This window comes from Lissotriton helveticus, chromosome 4_2 (genome assembly GCF_964261635.1).
Source record: "Lissotriton helveticus chromosome 4_2, aLisHel1.1, whole genome shotgun sequence".
In the NCBI taxonomy this organism is placed as follows: Eukaryota; Metazoa; Chordata; class Amphibia; order Caudata; family Salamandridae; genus Lissotriton; species Lissotriton helveticus.
In genome coordinates this window covers 139,356,449-139,377,809 of record NC_136064.1, presented here as the reverse complement: position 1 = coordinate 139,377,809, position 21,361 = coordinate 139,356,449, and the positions used below count along the sequence as shown (strand labels likewise).

General features: G+C 47.6%; 1 protein-coding gene across 1 annotated transcript in view; it reads right to left on the bottom strand.

Moving 5' to 3' along the window:
- The window catches only part of LOC144751979 (vomeronasal type-2 receptor 26-like), a 94,044-nt gene extending 83,608 nt beyond the window's left edge, over nt 1-10,436 (bottom strand). The window contains exons 1-2 of the mRNA XM_078639938.1: nt 10,374-10,436; nt 3,949-4,072 (exon numbers count right to left, since the gene is read on the bottom strand). Of these exons, the coding sequence (XP_078496064.1) occupies nt 3,949-4,072; nt 10,374-10,436 (187 nt within the window). The remainder of the gene's footprint in view (nt 1-3,948; nt 4,073-10,373) is intronic.
- Nucleotides 10,437-21,361: the final 10,925 nt, after the last annotated feature.

Sequence of the window (21,361 nt, the reverse complement as noted above, 5' to 3'; positions counted from 1 at the left end):
CAAAAAGTCGTAAAACACACAAAAATCACAACAATCCAATGCCATCCATGCCCTGGCCAGAATAATGTTAAAATTAAAGAAAACAGTTGTATCATGCATGCACCCATAACTAAGCCTGGTAGTTTTCAATTCATGTGCAGAATTGTAATTTTTACAATTTCGCGAGTGCGAGATTGTTGCTGCGCGGGACGCGAGCAGTGCGAACACAGGCAAAAGAAAATTTAAAAATCAGATTTTCGGGTAATCCGTGGGAGTTCGAGGCCCCCTGGGCATAATGAAAGCAATCAGAGCAGACTGGGTGGGCATAGGGCACAAAACACACTGCCTGACTTCAAAATGGCCGATTGACCCCATCCACATGGCCAGGACCTGCAGGACCATGCCTCAAAATGGCCTCCCACACATAGCCAGCCCCCAAACCCACCCCAAAAAGTCAAAAAACACACACAAAAATCACCACAAACAAACAACATCAACTTATCAACTTACTTGTAAATCAAATTTCTAATCAAAAAGTAATCCAAAAGGCCTCAAAGCCAAATCTCCAGCAGCATCCACAAAAAGTAATCCTTCCCAGTCAAGATCGAATTCAAAGTGGCCAGGAAATGGACTAAGCAATGGGAGGAGGGTGCTGGACAGGAAGAGGAAGTTGGAGACTGGGTCACTTCCTTCACCCCTCCCCAATTGTAATTTTTGTAATTTCGCGAGTGCGAGATTGTTGCTGCCCGCGCCGCGGCTCGCGAGCAGTGCGAACACAAGCAAAAAATCCGCCGCGCGCGGATTTGCGGATTTTCGCCACATCCGCGAGAGTTCGCGGATTGCGGATTTACCGAAAATCCGAAAAATCCGCGAGCGGAACGGATTTTGCGCCCATGCTTATATCAGATACTTTAGCGGAAGGAGTGCGGGCTCGCCTCCTACGCGTCCGCCTCGTGTCCGTGTGTATTTTTAGAAGGAAAAGCCGCGGTGCAGTTTAAACGCACTGCTTCGCGTTTACATTGCATTCTGCGGGTGAGAAAGGTTATTGCCACTGCACGCGTCTGATTCCTAAGACGCGCTCAGTGCAATATCATTTCCAGCAGCGTTCAAGGGAAGTGGCCTTACCTTCAGACATTCTGCCGATGAACTTTTACCGCTTTTCCTATTTACTTCCGTCACCTTGCATTGAACACTGCGACTGCAATACCTTTTCAGTGTTCAATCACCAGAGAAACAGTCCATTTGAATTTGCGTTGTGCCTGTTTAACAACGCTCGCATTCTTGGAATGGAACTCCTCCTTGTCTAGCTGTAAGATTTCTGGTAAGAAGATAGAAGACATTTTGCATTTAGCTAGAGATATTCAGACAAGAATAGGTGTTATATCTTCTGTTTTGTCATCCCCTACTACAGGATGGACGTCCTTCCTGGTACCTAGCAGTTCTTATGACCAGACCTTGAGGGAACCACAGAAACCACAGCTAGTTTATTATTTTGTCCACTTCCCTTTTCCCCGGGGCACGAGTTCACACAGAGGGTTCAAAGCCTCCTTTGTTGGGGGTCGTGCCTGGGAGGAACTGGGGGGCATCTCTTCCGACATCGTCTCTGCTGGTCACCAGGACAAGGTTAGTGGCATTTATTTATCCTTGAGCTACTGGCAATCCCGACACGCTTTGGTGTACTTGCCCCAGACAGCATCTTTCTTTGAAATAGTAGATCAGGCCTTACACATTGAGCATCGCCTACAAGAACGCAGAATTGAAAGACAAAGAAGCATCTCATCTTCCCCAATTCGATAATTCTCTGCAAGCCCCACTGAGTTTGACTAAAACCCATGCAAATTGGTTTTGCCCATGAATTACTTTCTTGGTGGTGATCAGACATCATTAGAAGCATAGGCTGTGCTTGTGTTATGCGTCCACAGACCATTTATCTGAGCCTGTTCAAAACTTAAAAGTACTTGCCAAAGCTTTTAATTACACAGCACCCTGCACTATGGGCTACCTAGGGCCTACATTAGTATGAATTATATGTAATAAAAGGGGAGTTTGAGGCTTAGAAAGGGGCTTTAAGTGCTAGTCGACATAGCAGTGCATTCGCAGGCCTGATACATCTTTTGAATTGCTACTTAAGTGGGTGGCACAATACGTTCTTCAGGCTCCCTGGTAGCATTTACTTTACAGGCCCTGTGAATAAGTGAGTACTTAGGCAATATGTGGCCAAAAAGTGTTCTAAGAATGAGGAGGAAACAGGGATCAGCCAGATTGCCTAGCCGCCTTAGGTAGCTTGATAATTGAACTTTTTTGTGGCTTCTCCTGCTATGTTATTCTCCACAAGATCAAATCCATTTCAGTGGTCCTTCACCAAAGGGGTTTCTGATCTTTTGGAACTGTCTTTAGCTACAGCCCTATAATTCACCGCACTGGAGGTTTTTGACTTCCATTTTGGCGAATAAGTCTGAAGGTAAAAATCAGCATCTTTGCTTCACGGCCATCCAACAGTGACACTCGCTCCTCAGACACTCCTGCAGTTTGGCCCACTGAACTTCTACCTTCTCAGACATTTTTCGAAGTTTGAAGGTAAGGCTCAATTGACTTCTTGTATCTGAACCAGCGCAGTTGGCCTTAACTTTCGACTTTGACCAAGTCTAGTGCAAACAGATATCACAGTCGGTGCTTGGATCTTTTAGAGGCTACATTTCACTCAAAAGTTTAAAAATTCATAACTCTGGGTCTACTGATTGGATTTCTGTCATGTTGATGTCAAAAAAGTTTTTACGACTTTTCCATTCTTCTAAACTGGTTTGGGATTTTTCTTGTGTTGTGTTTTCACTTTATTACTGTTTGTGTAATACATAAATACTCCACACATTGCCTCTAAGTTAAGCCTGACTGTGTTTTGTGGATGCTGCTTGACTAGAACTCACACTGTATTCAACCAACAAATCAATTTCTCACAATTTTCATATGTTAGCAGTGAACATATGATGTAATATGCAAATCCAAATGAGAATTTGAATATGACTCTTGTTGCAGACAACCAGAATGGAACCATAAAGAATATCATAGATGAGGTGTTCATGCACGACTTGGCTCCACTCACAGGTCCTCACAAGTTACACATGGCTCTGAGACAAACAACAAGACCTATTACAGGAGTGAAACACTTGGGTCACACCAACCCATGGCTTCCTATTGAAGTGAGATGCTTATTTCAAATGACCTGCATCACACAAAAAGACAGGCACCCCGCTGCCCCATAATACAAGGCACAGAAATGAATCAGGTCAAGAAGCTTCGAAGCTTCAAATCACTTTCCTTGGGGCCGCTATGGTACAAAACACAGAGAACCATCTCTCACAAATGTTTGGTTTATCCTCCTCCCAGTGCCATTCATGGCCCTCCTTATACTGTTTGACTAATGAGGAGCAACACACAAGGGCATATTTATGAAGGGAGTTGTGTCACCCCCATAGAAAGAGGAAAAAGCCTCAGGGGATTTTTTTATGCAGAAAGGTGCCCCTTCCTACACATAAACGGTTCAAAATGCAACAGAAACACCCTTACACCATGGTGCAAGGGTGCCTGTGTTGGAGCTGGGCAGGCCATTGTGCACCAGCACTGGGGAAGGGGCAGGTGTGGGCCATATTTGGATAAATATGGTACATTCTTGCCCTTTCTCTGGGATACAGGGTCATAAATATGGCCAACAGTGGTTATTTACTCACCCCAGTCTACTGACTCTCATTTGAGGCTATAGAGGTCACAGCATCCCTTGGAGGAGGTGAAAATAGCTCCATGACAAGAGGACATTTCAAAAATGCTTTTTAAGGGTTCTGGCTAATACTTCATAGATATGGCAGTCTGACAGAAGTTAATGTTGCCTCCTTGAACTTGCTTGTGTCTTGAAATCAATAGATATGCAGACCTTGGTCTTGCGACGTATGCGCTTCAGACTCAAAGGATACCCACCTGTCTCATTTGAAATCTCACCAGCGGAACAGGGAACACAGTCAAAGCAGCAGACAGGCCATCCTTTCCTCACAGACTGTCTGAACCCAGGGAGGCAGCTCTCACTGCAGAAGGAACTGGGAGCCTGGGGGGAAAGAACAGATATAGAATGAGGAGCTAAAACCATAACTCATGTGTATGAAACATTAAATTCATAGGGGAACTTATGGCTTAGTGCTACATAAGAATACCATAGGGTACTGAACCATGCCATAGCAAAGCATACCATACCATCCCATAGCACGCCATTGCAATCCAAACCATGCCATATCCTACTGTATCATGTCCACCCGGTTATAACCAAAGGTTAGGTTAGGGGGGAGGGGAAAGAAAAAGTCTCTGCACATAGACGCTGTCCCCGAGGTTTATTACACATACTAATTCATTGTACTTTCCTGGGTTAAAAGGGCTTATACTCAAAGAGAACGTGATCCCATCAAGGAGAACACACAGGGATCCACTAATGGCTGTTTTTATAGTAGCATGCTTCTTCATCAGGTCTCATGCTGGTCCCTATAAACCGGGATAGGAATTAAATGAAATGAAAAAGAGATTGATAAAGCACAAGTCAATTACCCTAAGGTGTCAAGGCGCTAGCTCCTCAAAATCAACAGACATCATTCGATTGTGACAAATGGTTAGAAGTTAAACAATCATATCTTCAGCGCCTTCCTGAATGCTAACAGATGAGTCGCATCCTTCAATTTCTGGAGGAGAGAGTTCCAGAGTCTAGTTGTCCAACCAAAAAACTTCTGCCTCCACAAGCACTTTTCTAGAACCTAGGGATAATCAGATTGTGAGATTGAGCTGAGCGTAGCTGGCGTGCAGAGTCATACAGGCAAAAATGTTGTTTGAAAAAGACTGGCCCTATATCATGAGTTGCTTTACATCCTATGCACAAGGCTACAAACTCAATGTGTCGCATCACTGGTAGCCAGTGCAATTCCTTTAAGGCAGCGGTAGCTGATTTATGCTTAGGAATATTCAACAGAAGCCTGCATCAGCATTATGCACAATCTGAAGTTTTGTCAGGCATGTAGACCTGAGATTGATAAACAGGCTGTTCAAATAGTCTGCCCAAGATAGGACCAAGGCTGTGATCACCGGCTTGCTTAACTCAGCAGGAATGAATGGAAGAATCTTCCTCAGTAATTTTAACATATAGAAAGATGCTGAGGTAACCTGGTTCACATGACCTTCAAATGTGAGCTTTGAATCGAAGGTAACGCCTAGGTTTTTTACTTTATTTGATGGGGTGGGCAGAGGGCCCAACCCCGATGGCCAAAGAGTAGGGGACCAAAAGGTTTTTATTGGAGTTCAACTTCAAGCAGTTGATTGTTATTCAGTCTCCGACTTGACCAAAACAAGTGTAGAACTGAGCTGCCGTTTCTGATGGTGTGCCTGTCACTGACACCAAAATTTGGGTATCATCAGCGTAGGATATTGCTGAGAAGCCTGGTTATCTAATCAGTTGCACCAGTGGGGCCACATAAATATTAAAAAGTGTGGAACTCAACGACGAGCCCTGAGGTACCCTACATGGAAGAAATGAAATGAAATTAAATGAAAAAAGGTTCTTAATAAAGCGCACTGTGACCAAACGGCTTCCTGGCGCTAGAGGTAGGAGCTGAGAGAGGTGGGAGAAGCCAATGCTGTTTAGCAGGAGTACGCAATAGAGAACAGATGAGTTTTTAGGGCTTTGCGGAATTGAGAGTAGACGGTGATTGATCTGATCGACAGAGGAAGACTATTCCAAAAAGAGGGACCCTACACAGAGAATCTGGTGCCTCCAGTTTTGGATCTGCGAAACCGAGGTACATTAGAAAGGAACTGGTTAGAAGAGCGGAGGGAACGGTTGGGGGTGTAGGGAGTGATGAGGGAGTTATTGAAGGCTGGGCCTATGCGGGTCCGAGCCATGAAGGCCAGGCAGCCCATCTTAAAAAGGGATCTCTGAGAAATAGGGAGCCAATTAAGGGCTTTCAGAACAGGGGTAATGTGGGAGGACTTGGGGAGGTGGAGGATGAGGCAGGCGGCCTGATTCTGAACAGCCTGTAGGCGGCGAAGTTCGAATGCCTACATACAGGCTGTTCCCGTAATCGAGACGGGAGAAAATCATTGCCAGGATAATGAGCTTAAGGGCATCAGAAGAAAAAAAAACGGGACACCTTTCGGATGATTCGGAGGGAAAGAAAACAGGAGGAGACAACCGAGCTGATCTGGGCATGCATAGAGAGGTCCCGGCTGACTTTAATCCCCAAGGTCTTAGCCGAGGCCGCTGGTGAAGGAGGGGGGCCAAAGGTGGAAGGCCAAAAGGCGGCCGACCAAGGGGAAGAGGAAGGGCCAGTCAGGACCTACTCCGTCTTGTCCAGATTGAGCTTCAGTTGATTCCGATTCATCCAGTCTGAAATAAAAGCTAAGGTGGAGTGGAATTTGGGCAGGGAGTGCAGGGGAGAGGAGAGATCAAAAACAAGCTGGAGGTCATCCGCGTAGTTATACACGGAGACCCCCATATCGAGGAGGGAAAGAATAAGGGGACAGATGTAAAGGTTGAAAAGGAGAGGGGACAGGGAAGAACCTTGGGGGACTCCACAGGAGACCAAGCGGGAGGGGGCGGTGTGGCACGAAAGATGCACCGCCTGAGTCCGGTCTTTAAGAAAGGAGGCGAGCCAAGAGAGGGCAGTGCCCTGAACGCCCGCTGCGCAGAAACGATCGAGAAGGATGGAATGGTCGACCGTGTCAAACGCAGCGGACAGATTAAGGAGTACCAAGGCTTGGGGCAAGTTAGAATCTGCCTTACTCTTTAGCTCGTCCAAGACGGACAAAACAACTGACTCGGTGGAGTGAGCCGGTCGGAAACCCGCTTGGTGGGAGGCCAGGAGGTGGTTGTCCTCGATGTAGGAAGAGAGACAAGAAGTGATATAGCTCTCCAGGATCTTTCCAAGGTAGGGGAGAAGGGAAATGGGTCTAAAATTAGAGGGAAGGGAAGGGTCTAAACCAGGTTTTTTTAGAATGGGACGAACAATAGCGGATTTGAAATATTTAGGGACTGAGCCAGATGAAATGGAGGTATTGAGAAGGAAAAGAGGAGGGTCAGGGCAATGAGTGAAGAGCACTTTCAAAATACGAGCTGGCGCACAGTCAGCTGGGGAGCCGGACTTCACTTTCTGAAGAAGAGCCAAGAAAGCGTCCAGGGAGATAGGGGGAAACTGATTGAGAGGAGAAGAAGACAAAGGGGGGGCAGGGGAAGGGGGGACGGAGGAGCTAAGGGAATATTAGATTTAATCTTGGCAATCTTCTCCAGGAAGAAGTCGTTGAGAGAAAGGCAGAGGTCTTGAGAAGGAATGGGGTTCGGATTGGCTCTGTCAGAGGCAACAAGGTTGCGAACTATAGAGAAAATCTCCTTAGGCTTATTAGCTGACAAAGTTATTCTCTCCGAAAAGTAAGTAGTTTTGGCTCGCAGAATAGCTTTTTTGTAGCTTGCCAAGAGCATTTTGTATTTAGCTCGCAGGACAGGACAGTATTTACGCCTCCAATGGCGTTCAGAGCGTCTAAGGTCCAGTTTAAGGATTTTCAGCTCGTCTGAAAACCATTTCTGGGCGTCATGGGGGCGGCAGGTCTTAACTTTCCTAAGGGGGGCAACTAGATCACAGGAGGAGGACAGCCAATAATTCACGGCGTCTATTTGATGGTCAATAGGGAGGTTGCATAGGTCAGGGCCGAAGGAGGCGAGGGAGGCACAAAGAGAATCAAGGTCTACCCTGTTCCAATTGCGAGCCATGACGTTTTTAGGTAGGGGGGGCTTCTCTTACAATCCAAGCTCAATGGAGAAGGAGATCAATGAATGGTCAGACCAGGTGCATGGAAGGATGACAGGGGAAAGGATGGGACAGTTGGCTGACCAGATTTGGTCCAAAACATGACCATGGGTATGAGTGGGGGAGTGAATATGTGGGAGAAAATGAAGAGACTGGAGGGTAGCAGTAAAATCCTTGGAAGACAGATCTTCCCTGGGGTCGCCCGGCCAATAATTAAAGTCCCCCAAAAGGAGCACAGAAGAATTATTGACGACGAGCGTAGCCAGTAGTTCTTGCAAGGCAGGAACAAAGGAAGACATGTACCGCGGAGGGCGATAAAAAAGGGATATAGTAAGGGGAGCCCGAAGATTGACTGAACGGGTGACTATGAAATCTACTCCAAGTATGGGAGGATAAGGAAGAAACTGAAACTGAAGGCTAGAACGAATGATCATCGCCACACCCCCTCCGAGTTTACCAGCGGGACGATCCGCCCGAAGAGCGTAGTAAGATCGGGGAGGGCGGAGAGAAGATCAGGAAGGGAATCAGTAGAGAACCAAGTCTCCGTGAGAAAGAGAAAATCGGGGGTGTCTGTATCCAGTAAATTAAAAATCTCCAGCTGATGTCTACCTGCAGATCTAGTATTAAGCAGGTAGGCAGGGGCCATGCTAGAAGGGATAAGGGGAGAAGGGGCCGAGATGGGAAGAGCCTGAGACCGGGGGAACGATGGCGTGTGTTCAGGTCGTGAGGACAATGGAGAAGAGATGTCCAATGTGATAATGCGCTGAAGCAGAGAAGGGTCAATATGCTGACCTGTATTGAAAGAGAGAAGTTGGGCTGGGGTGTAGGATAGGAAATGGGCAGGGTCCATGGCCCCTGGTCCCTGCCGGTCGCGGACGGTTGCTGACGGGCTTGCCTTTGATGCGCCTTCGGCGCGCTGACGGCGCGCCCGCTGCGCCCGCTGCGCCCATCCGCTGCGCGACCGGGGGAAACACATTATATATAGAGGGGGGAAAAAAAGGAAACGGAAGGGGCGTAGCCTGTAGGTGGTGGGCGTGGCCTGTGGCCTCTGGGGAATGGCGGCGAGAGGGTAGTGGCCCGCAGCAGCGCTCGATTCAGCTGCGCGGGAGTGCCCAGAGCATGGAAGTCAAGAGAACCAAGTGCCCAGAATGGGGAAAAACCAGTAAGTAAATGAACAGTTTTGAACATAAAAGTTTAAAAGCTAGTGATAGCGTTCTCCCGGCTGTGCCTCAGGAGATAGTGTAACCTCTGGCAAGCGCTCATATTCAGCGCCGGTAAATGCCTTCGGTAAGGGGCGTGGCTAGCGGAAGGTGGGCATGGCCTATGGCCTTAGAGGATCGAAAAACAAACAAATGCCCAAAGTGGACTAGAACAATTAAAAAGTGCAATTTAAGCAAACAGTTTTTAAAATCAAATGTTTGGTTACAGCTAAAGCGTTCTCCCGGCTGCGGCTCAGGAGATGTAAGTGCCTCTGGCAAGCGCTCGTATTCAGCGCCGCTAAATGCCTTTGGCGGGGGGCGTGGCCTGTAGGTGGTGGGCGTGGCCTGTGGCCTCTGGGGAATGGCGGCGAGAGGGTAGTGGCCCGCAGCAGCGCTCAATTCAGCTGCGCGGGAGTGCCCAGAGCAAGGAAGTCAAGAGAACCAAGTGCCCAGAATGGGGAAAAACCAGTAAGTAAATGAACACTTTTGAACATAAAAGTTTAAAAGCTAGTGATAGCGTTCTCCCGGCTGTGCCTCAGGAGATAGTGTAACCTCTGGCAAGCGCTCGTATTCAGCGCCGTTAAATGCCTTCGGTAAGGGACGTGGCTAGCGGAAGGTGGGCGTGGCCTATGGCCTTAGAGGATCGAAAAACAAACAAATGCCCAAAGTGGACTAGAACAGTTAAAAAGTGCAATTTAAGCAAATAGTTTTTAAATTCAAGCGTTAGGTTTCAGCTAAAGCATTCTCCCGGCTGCGCCTCAGGAGATGTGAATGCCTCACAGGAAGTGTAACATTCTGTGACTTAATGTACAAAGGTGCAACAAATTGTGTTCGGTCAGACAGAAAGGAACTGAGCAGAGATAGGGCTGTTGCTTTGATACCCATCCTCTCAAGGCATTCCAGTAATTTTATGTGATTCTCTGTGTCAAATGCAGCAGAAAGATCAAGCAGCACCAGTGCTGCGCTAACCCCTGCGTCGACTGTCTGCCTGTCCTGTTCCGAAGCAGATATTAGTGATAGTTCCGTGCTGTGGTGTTTCTGGAAACCAAACTGGGTGGCATCCAGGAAGGCACTTGTCTCAATGTATTCAGATAGTGCTGTGTTCATGGCCTCGTTCACTATTTTATCTGGGAATAGTAGTCTGGAAATTGGCCGATAATTGTTGGGATACGACCCATCCAAGTTGGCTTTTTTTAAAAGGGGAAGAACTGATGCCAGTTTCCATTCAATGGGAAAAATATTCATGCAGCAAACTTTTGGTAAAAAATGAGGGCAATCTGAGGATAAATTCTTCCTGATAGGGTTGAAAGATCTTTGGGGGACAGGGGTCAAGAGGAGATCCTGATTTAGTAGATAGTAGGAGTTTATTTACCTGCTCATCAGTTAGTGAAGGAAATGATACTAATTCTGGAGGCTTCACGCATTTTGGAGTCATTGCCTTGGCTTCTTTAGTTGAGTCAGAGGTGACCGGCTCAGCTAGTTGGGCAGTTGCAGAAAGAAATGGGAGATCAGAGTAGGCACTGTAGACTAATTTCACTTTTTCCTGTAAAGTCACAGAAGTTCTGGCTTTCTGGGATTTTGGCTATATCAGGAGGTTTGGTTAATTTCTTCACTGTCGCAAATAGTTCTTAAGACAAATTTGTGGCTGCACTTATAGCTGCAGAAAAATAGCGAGTCTTCTCCTCCTGTCTAAGTCGTGTACAGTCTAATAAAGCTTGTTTATACAATGATCTGACATTTGAGTCATAGTTGAATCACCACTTCCTTTACAATCTGCAACAGATCTGTTTTTGGAGTCTGAGCCGTTCCGAAAACCAAAGTTCTGAGCGTATAGCTCCTTGGTTTGTGATAGATTTTTTCAGGTAAAACCTGGTAGATAGAGTTGAGGAGCCAGTTCTCAAATGCAATGGCACTATATTGGGGTTGTTATTGAATTTAGAAGGCTTTCTGGCTAGTGAGCTGTCCAGAGTCGTCAAATTGATTTTGTTCAATGTTCCTTGGTGAGGGGAGAGGGAGAACATATCAGCTATATGGTCGGACCAATTGGGGGAGCAATTTAACACATTTTAGACCACTGTTGTTGGAAAAAACATCATCCAACAGGTGCCCTGCTAGGTGAGTGCTCGCTGTGACCTGCTGAGTAAGACCTAAGCTACTCATCATGCCTGAGTCCTTGTCTAATTGGTCTTCTAGATGTAAGTAGAAGTCCCCTAATGCAGTAAAGTCAGCCGACTGAGATATCATATCCAGGGACAGCCCCCCTAAATTTAGAAAGTCTGCCCTGGGTCCTGGCGGACGGTAGATAATTAGGCCATTGAAAGAGTACTGATTGTTTATTGAAATGGTAAATAGAACAGATTCTAAGATTGCTTGGGTAGTTTGGGTATTAAAAGTTCCTTTCCAGCTGCTTCGATGTGTTATTGTTAGCCCCACTCCCCTTTTCCCCGCTCTGGTGTAGCCCCTTGGAACTGCTACGACCAAATCTGGGCCAGATGCCTCATCTTCCCAGGTCTCAGTAATAAACGCTACGTCCACTCCATGAGATTCTATGAACATAGCACATTCACAGGCATGTTTGCATAGGGAACATGCATTAATCAAGGTGCAAACTATCGGTTTGCTCTTGCGTGACCCTGTTGTGACATGCATAGTAGGTGGTTTATTCCATTATATCATTGTGGGATGGAGTTGAAAGTTACAATCAGGACAGTGTGAAGATGCTGAGAACAAATTGGATCCCAACCCAAGTTTCCTACTACAATTGCCTATTGCAGGTGTGGTGCAGCGGCCAGGGTAGCTCCCCGGCTCCGGCGGCAGCTCAGCTCAGCACCATGTGACTCCGGGCAATAGCTCACTTAATATCCATGACGGCCCCCAGTGCCTGGAGACCCATAAGGGTGAGTAGTTTGCACTTTACAAATATGGATTTACTTTTACATTTTACTAACTGTTCTGCGGAGCAGGTGATAATAGATGTAGCCTGCTGATGAAAACCCAGATTGTGACTGGCCTAGGCCCGGTCTGGGAGCAGACGGGCACAGACGGGCTTGCCTTTGGTGCGCATTCTGCACATCAGCGGTGTGCCCGTTGCGTGCGTCCGCTGCATTAGAGCCCCCGTTGTTCAGCATCTAGACCACTGGCCAGCTTCCCTCTCTTTAAATGTTTCTGGTTCTCCCGGAAGTAAGGCAAACCTCTGCGCTCCTGATTCCCAGCCCAAACTAAAGTGGAAGTGCAATCCGGTGAGAATGCTGCTAATCAAGCAGGAAGCAGTTTTTAAAATCCAATTACAAATTAAGCATTTGCAAATTCATACAGTACATCGGATTTCAAATGGACAATAAAACGACATTTTCGTTGTGAGCTAAAAACAGACAGTAGTTTCAGAACTGGGGTAATAGGATCTCTGTTCAGGGTAAGAAGTAAAAAAGAACGTGCAAGTTCGACTGTGTGCGAGAGGAGCTCGCCAGCGTCTTGTGAGAGGACACAGCCATGCTCCATATTCCTGGAAACACCTTTTCTACCGGTGTCTACTTATTGGCAAAAATACCTTTCGTGCCCCCAGCTATCCCTATATTGAAAGGAGTCTGTGGTAGACATAACAACAGTGATTGCGTGTCTGTGGGATGTAGTGTCAATACATCCTACCGATTGTAGACTCGTTTAAGCCTATTTCCACAAGCTACCTTAGGTCACAGGTTTTGTACAAGGCATGAATTAGTGCCCTGGGATTTTAGTATTGGTAAACCAACCAATTTATGGAGGTCGGCTTCCGCTTTCCTTTCCCGCATCATTCATTTACTTATTTTGATTTAAACCCCCTCGTGCTGCTTCAAGCTTTTAAGCTTACTGCGCGCTCGCCGATTCATTCAGTCTCTCCACACTGCCTCTTCCCCTGATTAGCCGGTCACACTCGACAGCTTACACTGCCTTTTTTTTTCCTCATTTTCTGATGGCAGTCTTCTTCCTCACGGAAACTTCAAAGAGTTTCCCCTTTGGGTACAATTAGAGGAAAGCCCCTCGGCAACATACACGCAGCGTCGTGTTGTTGACAGGGGCCTTTCCTCTATCCACGGGCTCACAATTCCCGTTCCCTGACAACCAGCTGATCTAGCTGGAGACAACGAGCAGTTTACCGAGGCGATCAGCTGTTTTTTTCTCGTTTGCAGCGGTTACTTCTAATTAAGATATCCTTTACTGGCATTTTACTTCTAGTTAAATTACCTTTTCAAAATCCACATTTGATTTATTCTCTCTCCAGCCCTTACCAATTGAATTTTTACTAATTTCACATTTTTTAAAACCCCTTAACACCCTTATCCCCTTCGTTTTACCCCCTACATATACCCATTAAAAAAGGAGGTGTAAATATAACCAATATAAAACAAAACAAAAAAAAGAGGTATATACAAAATAAAACAAGCATTTACAATGCAACGGTTTCGACTTTGGAAAAATTTGAGCTATTGGCATTGTAAATGACAAAATTTGTATTTATGTGTTGGTTTTGAAAACAGATAAATAAATGGCATTGTCATTTACATTGCCAATAGGTCTAACTTTTCCAAAGGCGAAACCGTTGCATTGTAAATGCTTGTTATGTTTGTGCCTTATGATTTCAATTTAACAAAATGTAACCATTGCACCAATTTTGTCAAGGCCAGACCTACTGGCTTGTTTTTAAATGTGCTCAGTTGTCATTCGATATTGTCCAATACGTTTATTATTAATTGTCACGTTTGTTTGTTTCATTTGGCTTTCATCAGTGTTGGCACATGTTACATTAGAGGTTGTGTACTTTTATTGAGCCATGGTCAAGCACTGTACTGAAATCAAATGACCTGATTCTCTCAAAAGGTTTAGACTGTATATTCATTTCTGAGACATGGACGAGAGAAGACTCTGGACCTGAACTAGTAAGCTGCTTTACCTCCTGAATACTTGATTGCTACGCTACACAAACCCCTCTGTAGAGGGGGAGGACTGGCCTTGATTTTCAAAAACTCGCTAAACTGCTCACTAGAACCCTTATGCCTTGGGCCATCCGAAACATACGAGATGGCCCGTTTTAGAATCAAAGTTAATTATAACTCCAGATTTTCAGGGCTTTTGGTCTACCCCCTCTGGGTCACTGGTTAAAGATTATCGAGGAATGGAGATTCGTATTGCAAACTTACAGCACTTGTCACCGTATACACTATTTTGGGGGACTTTAATTAAATGATGTACATTGTACAACGTGCGTGCACGCGTTCGATGTTTTATATATAGCGACGCGAGGTGGGCCCAAACAGCGTCTCACTGCGTTTGACGCACGTAAAGTCCTAGCCGAGAAGCCGCCATCTGCAGACACCCCAAGCAGAAGGAAGCATCAACCAAAATACTACGTTTACTGAACGGCCACGGGGAAATAACGTGAGCCTTCGCATGTGTCTTAAACCCAGGCGAGGAGTTTTTATTTTCGATTGCATCAGGCTCCCTGCCAGCAACAGTCATTTATTTCGCTGCTGCTATTTTTAGAGCGCCGTGTGTGTGAAATTGTGAAGGCTGAAGTGCCGATCCCAATCCGCCGTGCGCGAGCTGAATTACAGGGCGCGAGGCAGTCTTTATCTCCAAACTCGTTCAGCCCCCCCAAAAACGCGCGTTCGAGTTCAGCAAGGGAGGCTAATTCTGTCTCCGGCATTGACGTCACTAGCTTTCCTTGTACCAATCTATTTTTGGAACTGTGCTGAATTTAATCTGGGAGCCTTTGAACGAAGCTGTCGTGCCATAAAAATACAGATAAAACGTGCCCCGTGTTAACTAATCTTTTCTCGCGATGCTACCCATGCGAATTCAGCAACCTTTTATCGCGGTCAAATGAAATGGTGTGAGCCAGCGCCGTGCAGCAGTACGAGTTGAGACTGGCAGTCACTATCACCATTTCCACATCTGTCAGTATTTGTGCTGTTGATGTAAAGATCCGTGTTGCTTGCTTAGACACAGACCCTTCCTGATGTTTTAGGCCTGGCTCGCGTGGATAGAAATAGCTCTCTGACGCTGTCAGTGGGAGAAGTAAATAGACTTTAGTGGACTTTGAGTACCCTGTTTACACGGCGGGAGGGGGCGGGAGGAGGCGGGAATGGACAGCAAATGTGGATCACGGACGGCGGGAGGGGGCGGGAGAGGACACGGACGGCGGGAGGGGGCGGGAGGAGGCGGGAATGGACAGCAAATGTGAATCACGGACGGCGGGAGGGGGCGGGAGGAGGCGGGAATGGACAGCAAATGTGAATCACGGACGGCGGGAGGGGGCGGGAGAGGACACGGGGGGCGGGAGGGGGCGGGAGGAGGCGGGAATAGACAGCAAATGTGAATCACGGACGGCGGGAGGGGGCGGGAGAGGAAACGGACGGCGGGAGGGGGCGGGAGGAGGCGGGAATGGACAGCAAATCTGAATCACGGACGGCGGGAGGGGGCGGGAGAGGACACAGACGGCGGGAGGGGGCGGGAGAGGACACGGACGGCGGGAAACGTGCACAGGACAGCGAGGGGGGGCGGAAAGGCACACGGAGGGGGCGGGAATGGACAGCGCATCAGTGAAAGGGGAGGGAACGGGCAAAAACGTAACTCCGCCCTGGGAAAAAATCTCGGGAACGCCCCCGAATCTGGTCCGGCCTTGACGGACAGATCTCTGTTCCAATGGCTAGCCTCCATTTATGGAGCTAGCCAATGGGACAGGGGGGCGTATTCCATTCTCCTTACTGGAAATCAAGAGATTTCTCTGGAGGCGGAGCTAAGAGCTCCGCCCTCCAGCCGAAACCTAAAAATGATATATATTACCTACTGGCGGTCGCCAGTAGGTATATATAGTTAGGATTTTTTCTCTATGGGTTTTTTGAAAATTCTATGTCTAATAACTTTGGCGTTTGTGGACGGAATTGGCTGAAATTTTCAGGAAAATGGCACATTTTGTTTCTGAGCAGCCCTTGAAAATTTGGGGGGGGTTCGTCCAGTGGGGGCCGAGAAAAAAGGGGGGTCCCAAAACGTGTTTTTAACATTGAGTTTTCCATTGGGCGGTTGGCCTCACTTTTAGCCCGAACGGCTGAATGGATTTGCACGAAACTTGGCAAAATTGTAGGGACTGGTAGCCCGATGTGCCTTTTGTAGGTCTCAATATATGTGCTCCAGTGGATTTTGAGAAATTAACGTTTAAAAAAAGATATATATCTGTAACAGCGGACCGGGCAGCGGCCCAGGACGCGTACTTTTCGCGCAACGGAGCTTTGTGAAGCGAAGCTGATTGGTTCTCTGGCGTCTGTCAACATTCCAAACAGTCCGTAGCGGCCGCCATCTTGTCTCTCGGTAGGATCGAGAGACAAGAGGAGGCCAAAGCGAAGGGGCAAATGACCATAAGGGGGAATAGTAGATCCTCGCTGACCCCCTAGGTTTGATGTGGAGGTTTTAAAAGGGCCCCGCGGGGCAAAAAAAAATAATAATAATAATAATCGAACGGCTGAATGGATTTGCACGAAACTTGGCAAAATTGTAGGGACTGGTAGCCCGATGTGCCTTTGCTAGGTCTCAATATATGTGCTTCAGTGGATTTTGAGAAATTAATGTTCAAAAAAAGATATATATCTGTAACAGCGCACCGCTTCGCGTACTTTTCGCGTTACGGAGCTTTGCGAAGCGAAGCTGATTGGCTCTCCGGTGTCTGTAAACATTCCAAACAGTACGTAGCGGCCGCCATCTTGTCTCTCGGTAGGATCGAGAGACAAGAGGAGGCCAAAGCGAAGGGGCAAATGACCATAAGGGGGCATAGTAGATCCTCGCTGACCCCCTAGGTTTGATGTGAAGGTTTTAAAAGGGCCCCGCGGGGCAAAAAAAAAAAATAATAATAATAATCGAACGGCTGAATAGATTTGCACGAAACTTGGTAAAATATTAGGGACTGGTAGCCCGATGTGCCTTTGCTATGTCTCAATATATGTGCTTCAGTGCATTTTGAGAAATTAACGTTCAAAAACAAGATATATATCTGTAACAGCGCTCCGCTTCGCGGAGATAAAATTATATCTGTATTACCTAGCTGTTGCTAACACCAGTTAGCGACGGCTAGTAGGAGATAGCGACCATCTTGGGTCCCACTTTGCATGTGAGTGATATTTATCACTAATGACATGCAAAGTGGGCATGCCAAGATGTTAGCGACTGGAAACAGTCGCTAACATCGCTATCTCCTAGGGACTGGTAGCCCGATGTGCCTTTGCTATGTCTCAATATATGTGCTTCAGTGCATTTTGAGAAATTAACGTTCAAAAACAAGATATATATCTGTAACAGCGCTCCGCTTCGCGGAGATAAAATTATATCTGTATTACCTAGCTGTTGCTAACACCAGTTAGCGACGGCTAGTAGGAGATAGCGACCATCTTGGGTCCCACTTTGCATGTGAGTGATATTTATCACTAATGACATGCAAAGTGGGCATGCCAAGATGTTAGCGACTGGAAACAGTCGCTAACATCGCTATCTCCTATTATCAACTTTTGGAAATATTCGAGATAAGCGCGAATATCTCCAAAAAGTAACAGCTGCCCTGAGCAGTTCTTAGCCATGTTATCCAATGGGAGGTGGATAACATGGCTAAGAGCATTAGCTCGGTAATGCATGAATATCGCTGAGTTTTCAGCGATATTAATGCATTGCGGTCGTTTTTTATCGTATTTGCGATAAACCTTGATAATAGCAAGGTTTATCTGCGATAATTTCTGACGGTAAAAAAATCTTTGCAATGCATCGTTAGGGATAAATATCGCTTAACTTTGGTAATATGCCCCAACGTCTGTTAACGTTCGATTCGAAGGAAATCAGGAATTGTTGAAAAACATTGTGTGCGCCATCTTGTCTTTTTTCAAATGCCACACTTTTGTCGTGCACGGCAGCCATTTTAGATGCCTTGACCAGACCCACTCTGTGCACGCTGTCGATCCTTAGCATGGCTCCCCACCCTCGCAAGCATCTCACCCAGGCAGTGGTCACCCCCGCTCTCTGTCTTATGCATGGGTAATAAACCTCCCCCCATCTGCGCTGCTCTTCCCTGAGAATCACACCCTGTGCCCGCCCGACACCTCCCTTTCGCCCTATTCACTACCGCACCCTCTGACACTCCTTTTCCTCTGTGTCCGATTGTCCAGGCCGGTCCTAGGCTATCAGCTAGCCCTGCAGATGTAGTTTATGGCCACAGCTGTAAAGAATCACCCCTCTTCAAAGGAGTTATAGTAGATCAAGGCCCACACTCGATGAGATCCGTCACAGCAGAAGCGTTGCTATTATCTGAAAACCATCCTGTATTGTGATTGGGGAGGGGACCGAGCGTGAAGCGGAAGATTCCAGGGATGACTCTTTGTACATCAAAGTTTTTACAATTATGTGTCACATTAAAAATATATAGCACTCCGACAAAGTAGTAAGATTATAAAACTTTAATAATTTATAAATATATACAAGAAAATAAAAATAGTAATAACATATAAACATTTTTAGGGAAAAACAACGAAGTAGCGGTCGGCTGTGCGAATAGTCCCAACGCAGCACAACGTCCAGATTTCCGGCGTGGGGCGTCGCGGGGGGTGGGTCATCAGTAGCAAACTGTTGTGCGAATAGTTCCAAGGCAGCAGAACGCGCCGAAATCTAGATGACACGAAAGTGATGTCTAGTAAGTTGCCACCCAGCAAATAACGGCGTGGGGCGTCGCGGGGGGTGGGTCATCAGTAGCAAACTGTTGTGCGAATAGTTCCAAGGCAGCAGAACGATGGCACCAAGGTGATGTCCAGTAAGTTGCCGCACTGGTTTTGGTATCCTACAATGCTGCTCCGAATAACGGCGTGGGGCGCCCCGGGGGAGGCGGCGTGAACGGGCCTCTCCAGGTGGAGTCTTATCTGTTTTAGTGGGGCGCCCCTTTACCGTTTCAGTTGCCATTCAGTCCGCTTTTGGTCCACTGTGTCAAAATCCGCCATTCAGCTGAGTTGCGCCCACTCTTGCGGTGCAGCGATAGGCGGCTGCCACAGGACTCTCAAAATGGCGGCAGGCTCTTTCCTTTTTGGGCGTGGTCCACTGAAATGGCCCTGGGACACCTTGGAAATCGGACGCTTGTCTGCTAGGTCTTGGACCCCATTCTCGAAAGCGTCCCCTCCGCCTTGAGAATTCATCAAAAGTTTTGGGGGCCCCGACTCCTGCAGGCTTCTGGTGGGGAGCGGCTGCCATGATTGCTCGCGGAATGACCACGACGGAGCTACGAGATGGTGGTGCTCTCATGCTGACGCCAGTTTAGTCTGAAACATCCAGAAACAAGGTGGGGCTTTCATCGTTTGGGGGAAAAAAATGTTTTCATCCAATGAAAAGTGTTGTTTTTAGGTCATATGATCAAGCCTTCCATCATTAGGAAACCAAAAGTAAAATGAACCAATGAAAAGTTTTATAAACAAGTCACATGACCTGTTATGCGGCATAGGGTATAAAATGCGGAGAAAATACGTTGGCACGTGAGGCGGCGTCAGTAGCGGACCGATGTGCGAATAGGCCGAAGGCAATACAACGCGCCAAGATCCGGATGGCACCGAGGTGGTGTCCAGCAAGTTGCAGCACTGGTGTGGCCATCCTACAATGCTGAAAGTCGGCGTGGGGCGCCCCGTTGGCCTGTGAGTTTGCGTCAGTAGCGGACCGATGTGCGAATAGGCCGAAGGCAGCACAACGCGCCAAGATCCGGATGGCACCGAGGTGGTGTCTAGTAAGTTGTCGCACTTCTGTGGCCATCCTACAATGTTGAAAGTCGGCGTGGGGCGCCCCGTTGGCCTGTGAGATGGCGTCAGTAGCGGACCGATGTGCGAATGGGGCCAAAGGCAGCGCAACAATATTTTCTGACTGACACCACAAGGCGCTGAGATGCCAAGATCCGGATGGCACCGAGGTGATGTCTAAGTTGCGGACTGATGTGCGAATGGGGCCAAAGGCAGCGTAACAATATTTTTTGTATGGAAGATACCACTAGGCGTTGAGATGCCAAGATTCGGATGGCACTGAGGTGATGTCTAGCAAGTTGCTGTACTGGTGTGGTCATCCTACAATGCTGAAACTCGGCGTGGGTCGCCCCATTAGCCTGTGAGATGGCGTCAGTAGCGGACCGATGTGCGAATAGGCCGAAGGCAGCACAACGCGCCAAGATCCGGATGTCACCGTGGTGGTTTCATAGTTGAGAGGCACTTCATCTGCAGTGGGGCGCCGAGATCCGGATGGCACCGAGGTGATGTCTAGCAAGTTGCTGTACTGGTGTGGTCATCCTACAATGCTGAAACTCGGCGTGGGTCGCCCCATTAGCCTGTGAGATGGCGTCAGTAGCGGACCGATGTGCGAATAGGCCGAAGGCAGCACAACGCGCCAAGATCCGGATGTCACCGTGGTGGTTTCATAGTTGAGAGGCACTTCATCTGCAGTGGGGCGCCGAGATCCGGATGGCACCGAGGTGATGTCTAGCAAGTTGCTGTACTGGTGTGGTTATTCTACAATGCTGAAACTCGGCGTGGGGCGCCCCATTAGCCTGTGAGATGGCGTCAGTAGCGGACCGATGTGCGAATGGGGCCAAAGGCAGCGCAACAATATTTTCTGAAGAGAAGACACCAAAAGGTGCTGACATTCCAAGATCCGGATGGCACCGAGGTGGTGTCTAGCAAGCTATGCAGTTGAGTTGTGTGCGCACTTGCGGCGAATAGGTTGAAGGCAGCATAACAATGTTTTCTGAATAGGAGACACCACAAGGCGTTGAGATTCGGTTACCACCGAGGTGATGTCTAGCAAGTTGCCGCACTGGTGTGGCCATCCTACAATACTGCTCCGAATAACGGCGTGGGGTGCCCGAAGGGGGGGGGGAGCCGGCATGAATGGGCCTTCCTAGGTGGAGGCTCGTCTGCTGTAGTGGGGCGCCCCTTTACCGTTTCAGTTGCCATTCAGCTGAGTTTCGGCTGCTCTTGATGCTACAGCGACAGGCGGCTGCAAGAGGACTCTCAAAATGGCGGCCTGTTCTTTGGATTTGGGCCTGGTCCACTAAAATGGCCCTGGGACACCTTAGAACTCGGACGCTCGATTTATTATTCCTTTCCTGTACATGCAAAAAAAGGTAAATGCCCGGTACGTTACACGCTTCATCTGCCACGATGAACTCTCCAGAGGAACCGAAAAAAAATATAGTTGTGGTAACTATACCATGCATCGTCATATGGAGAGGTGGCACCAATTAATTATAGTGCTGCATAAAAGAGAGATTTGGAGGAGAACCCCTGACCTGCTAGTACATTCATCAAAGAAGTGGCACTGAGAGCTTCAGAG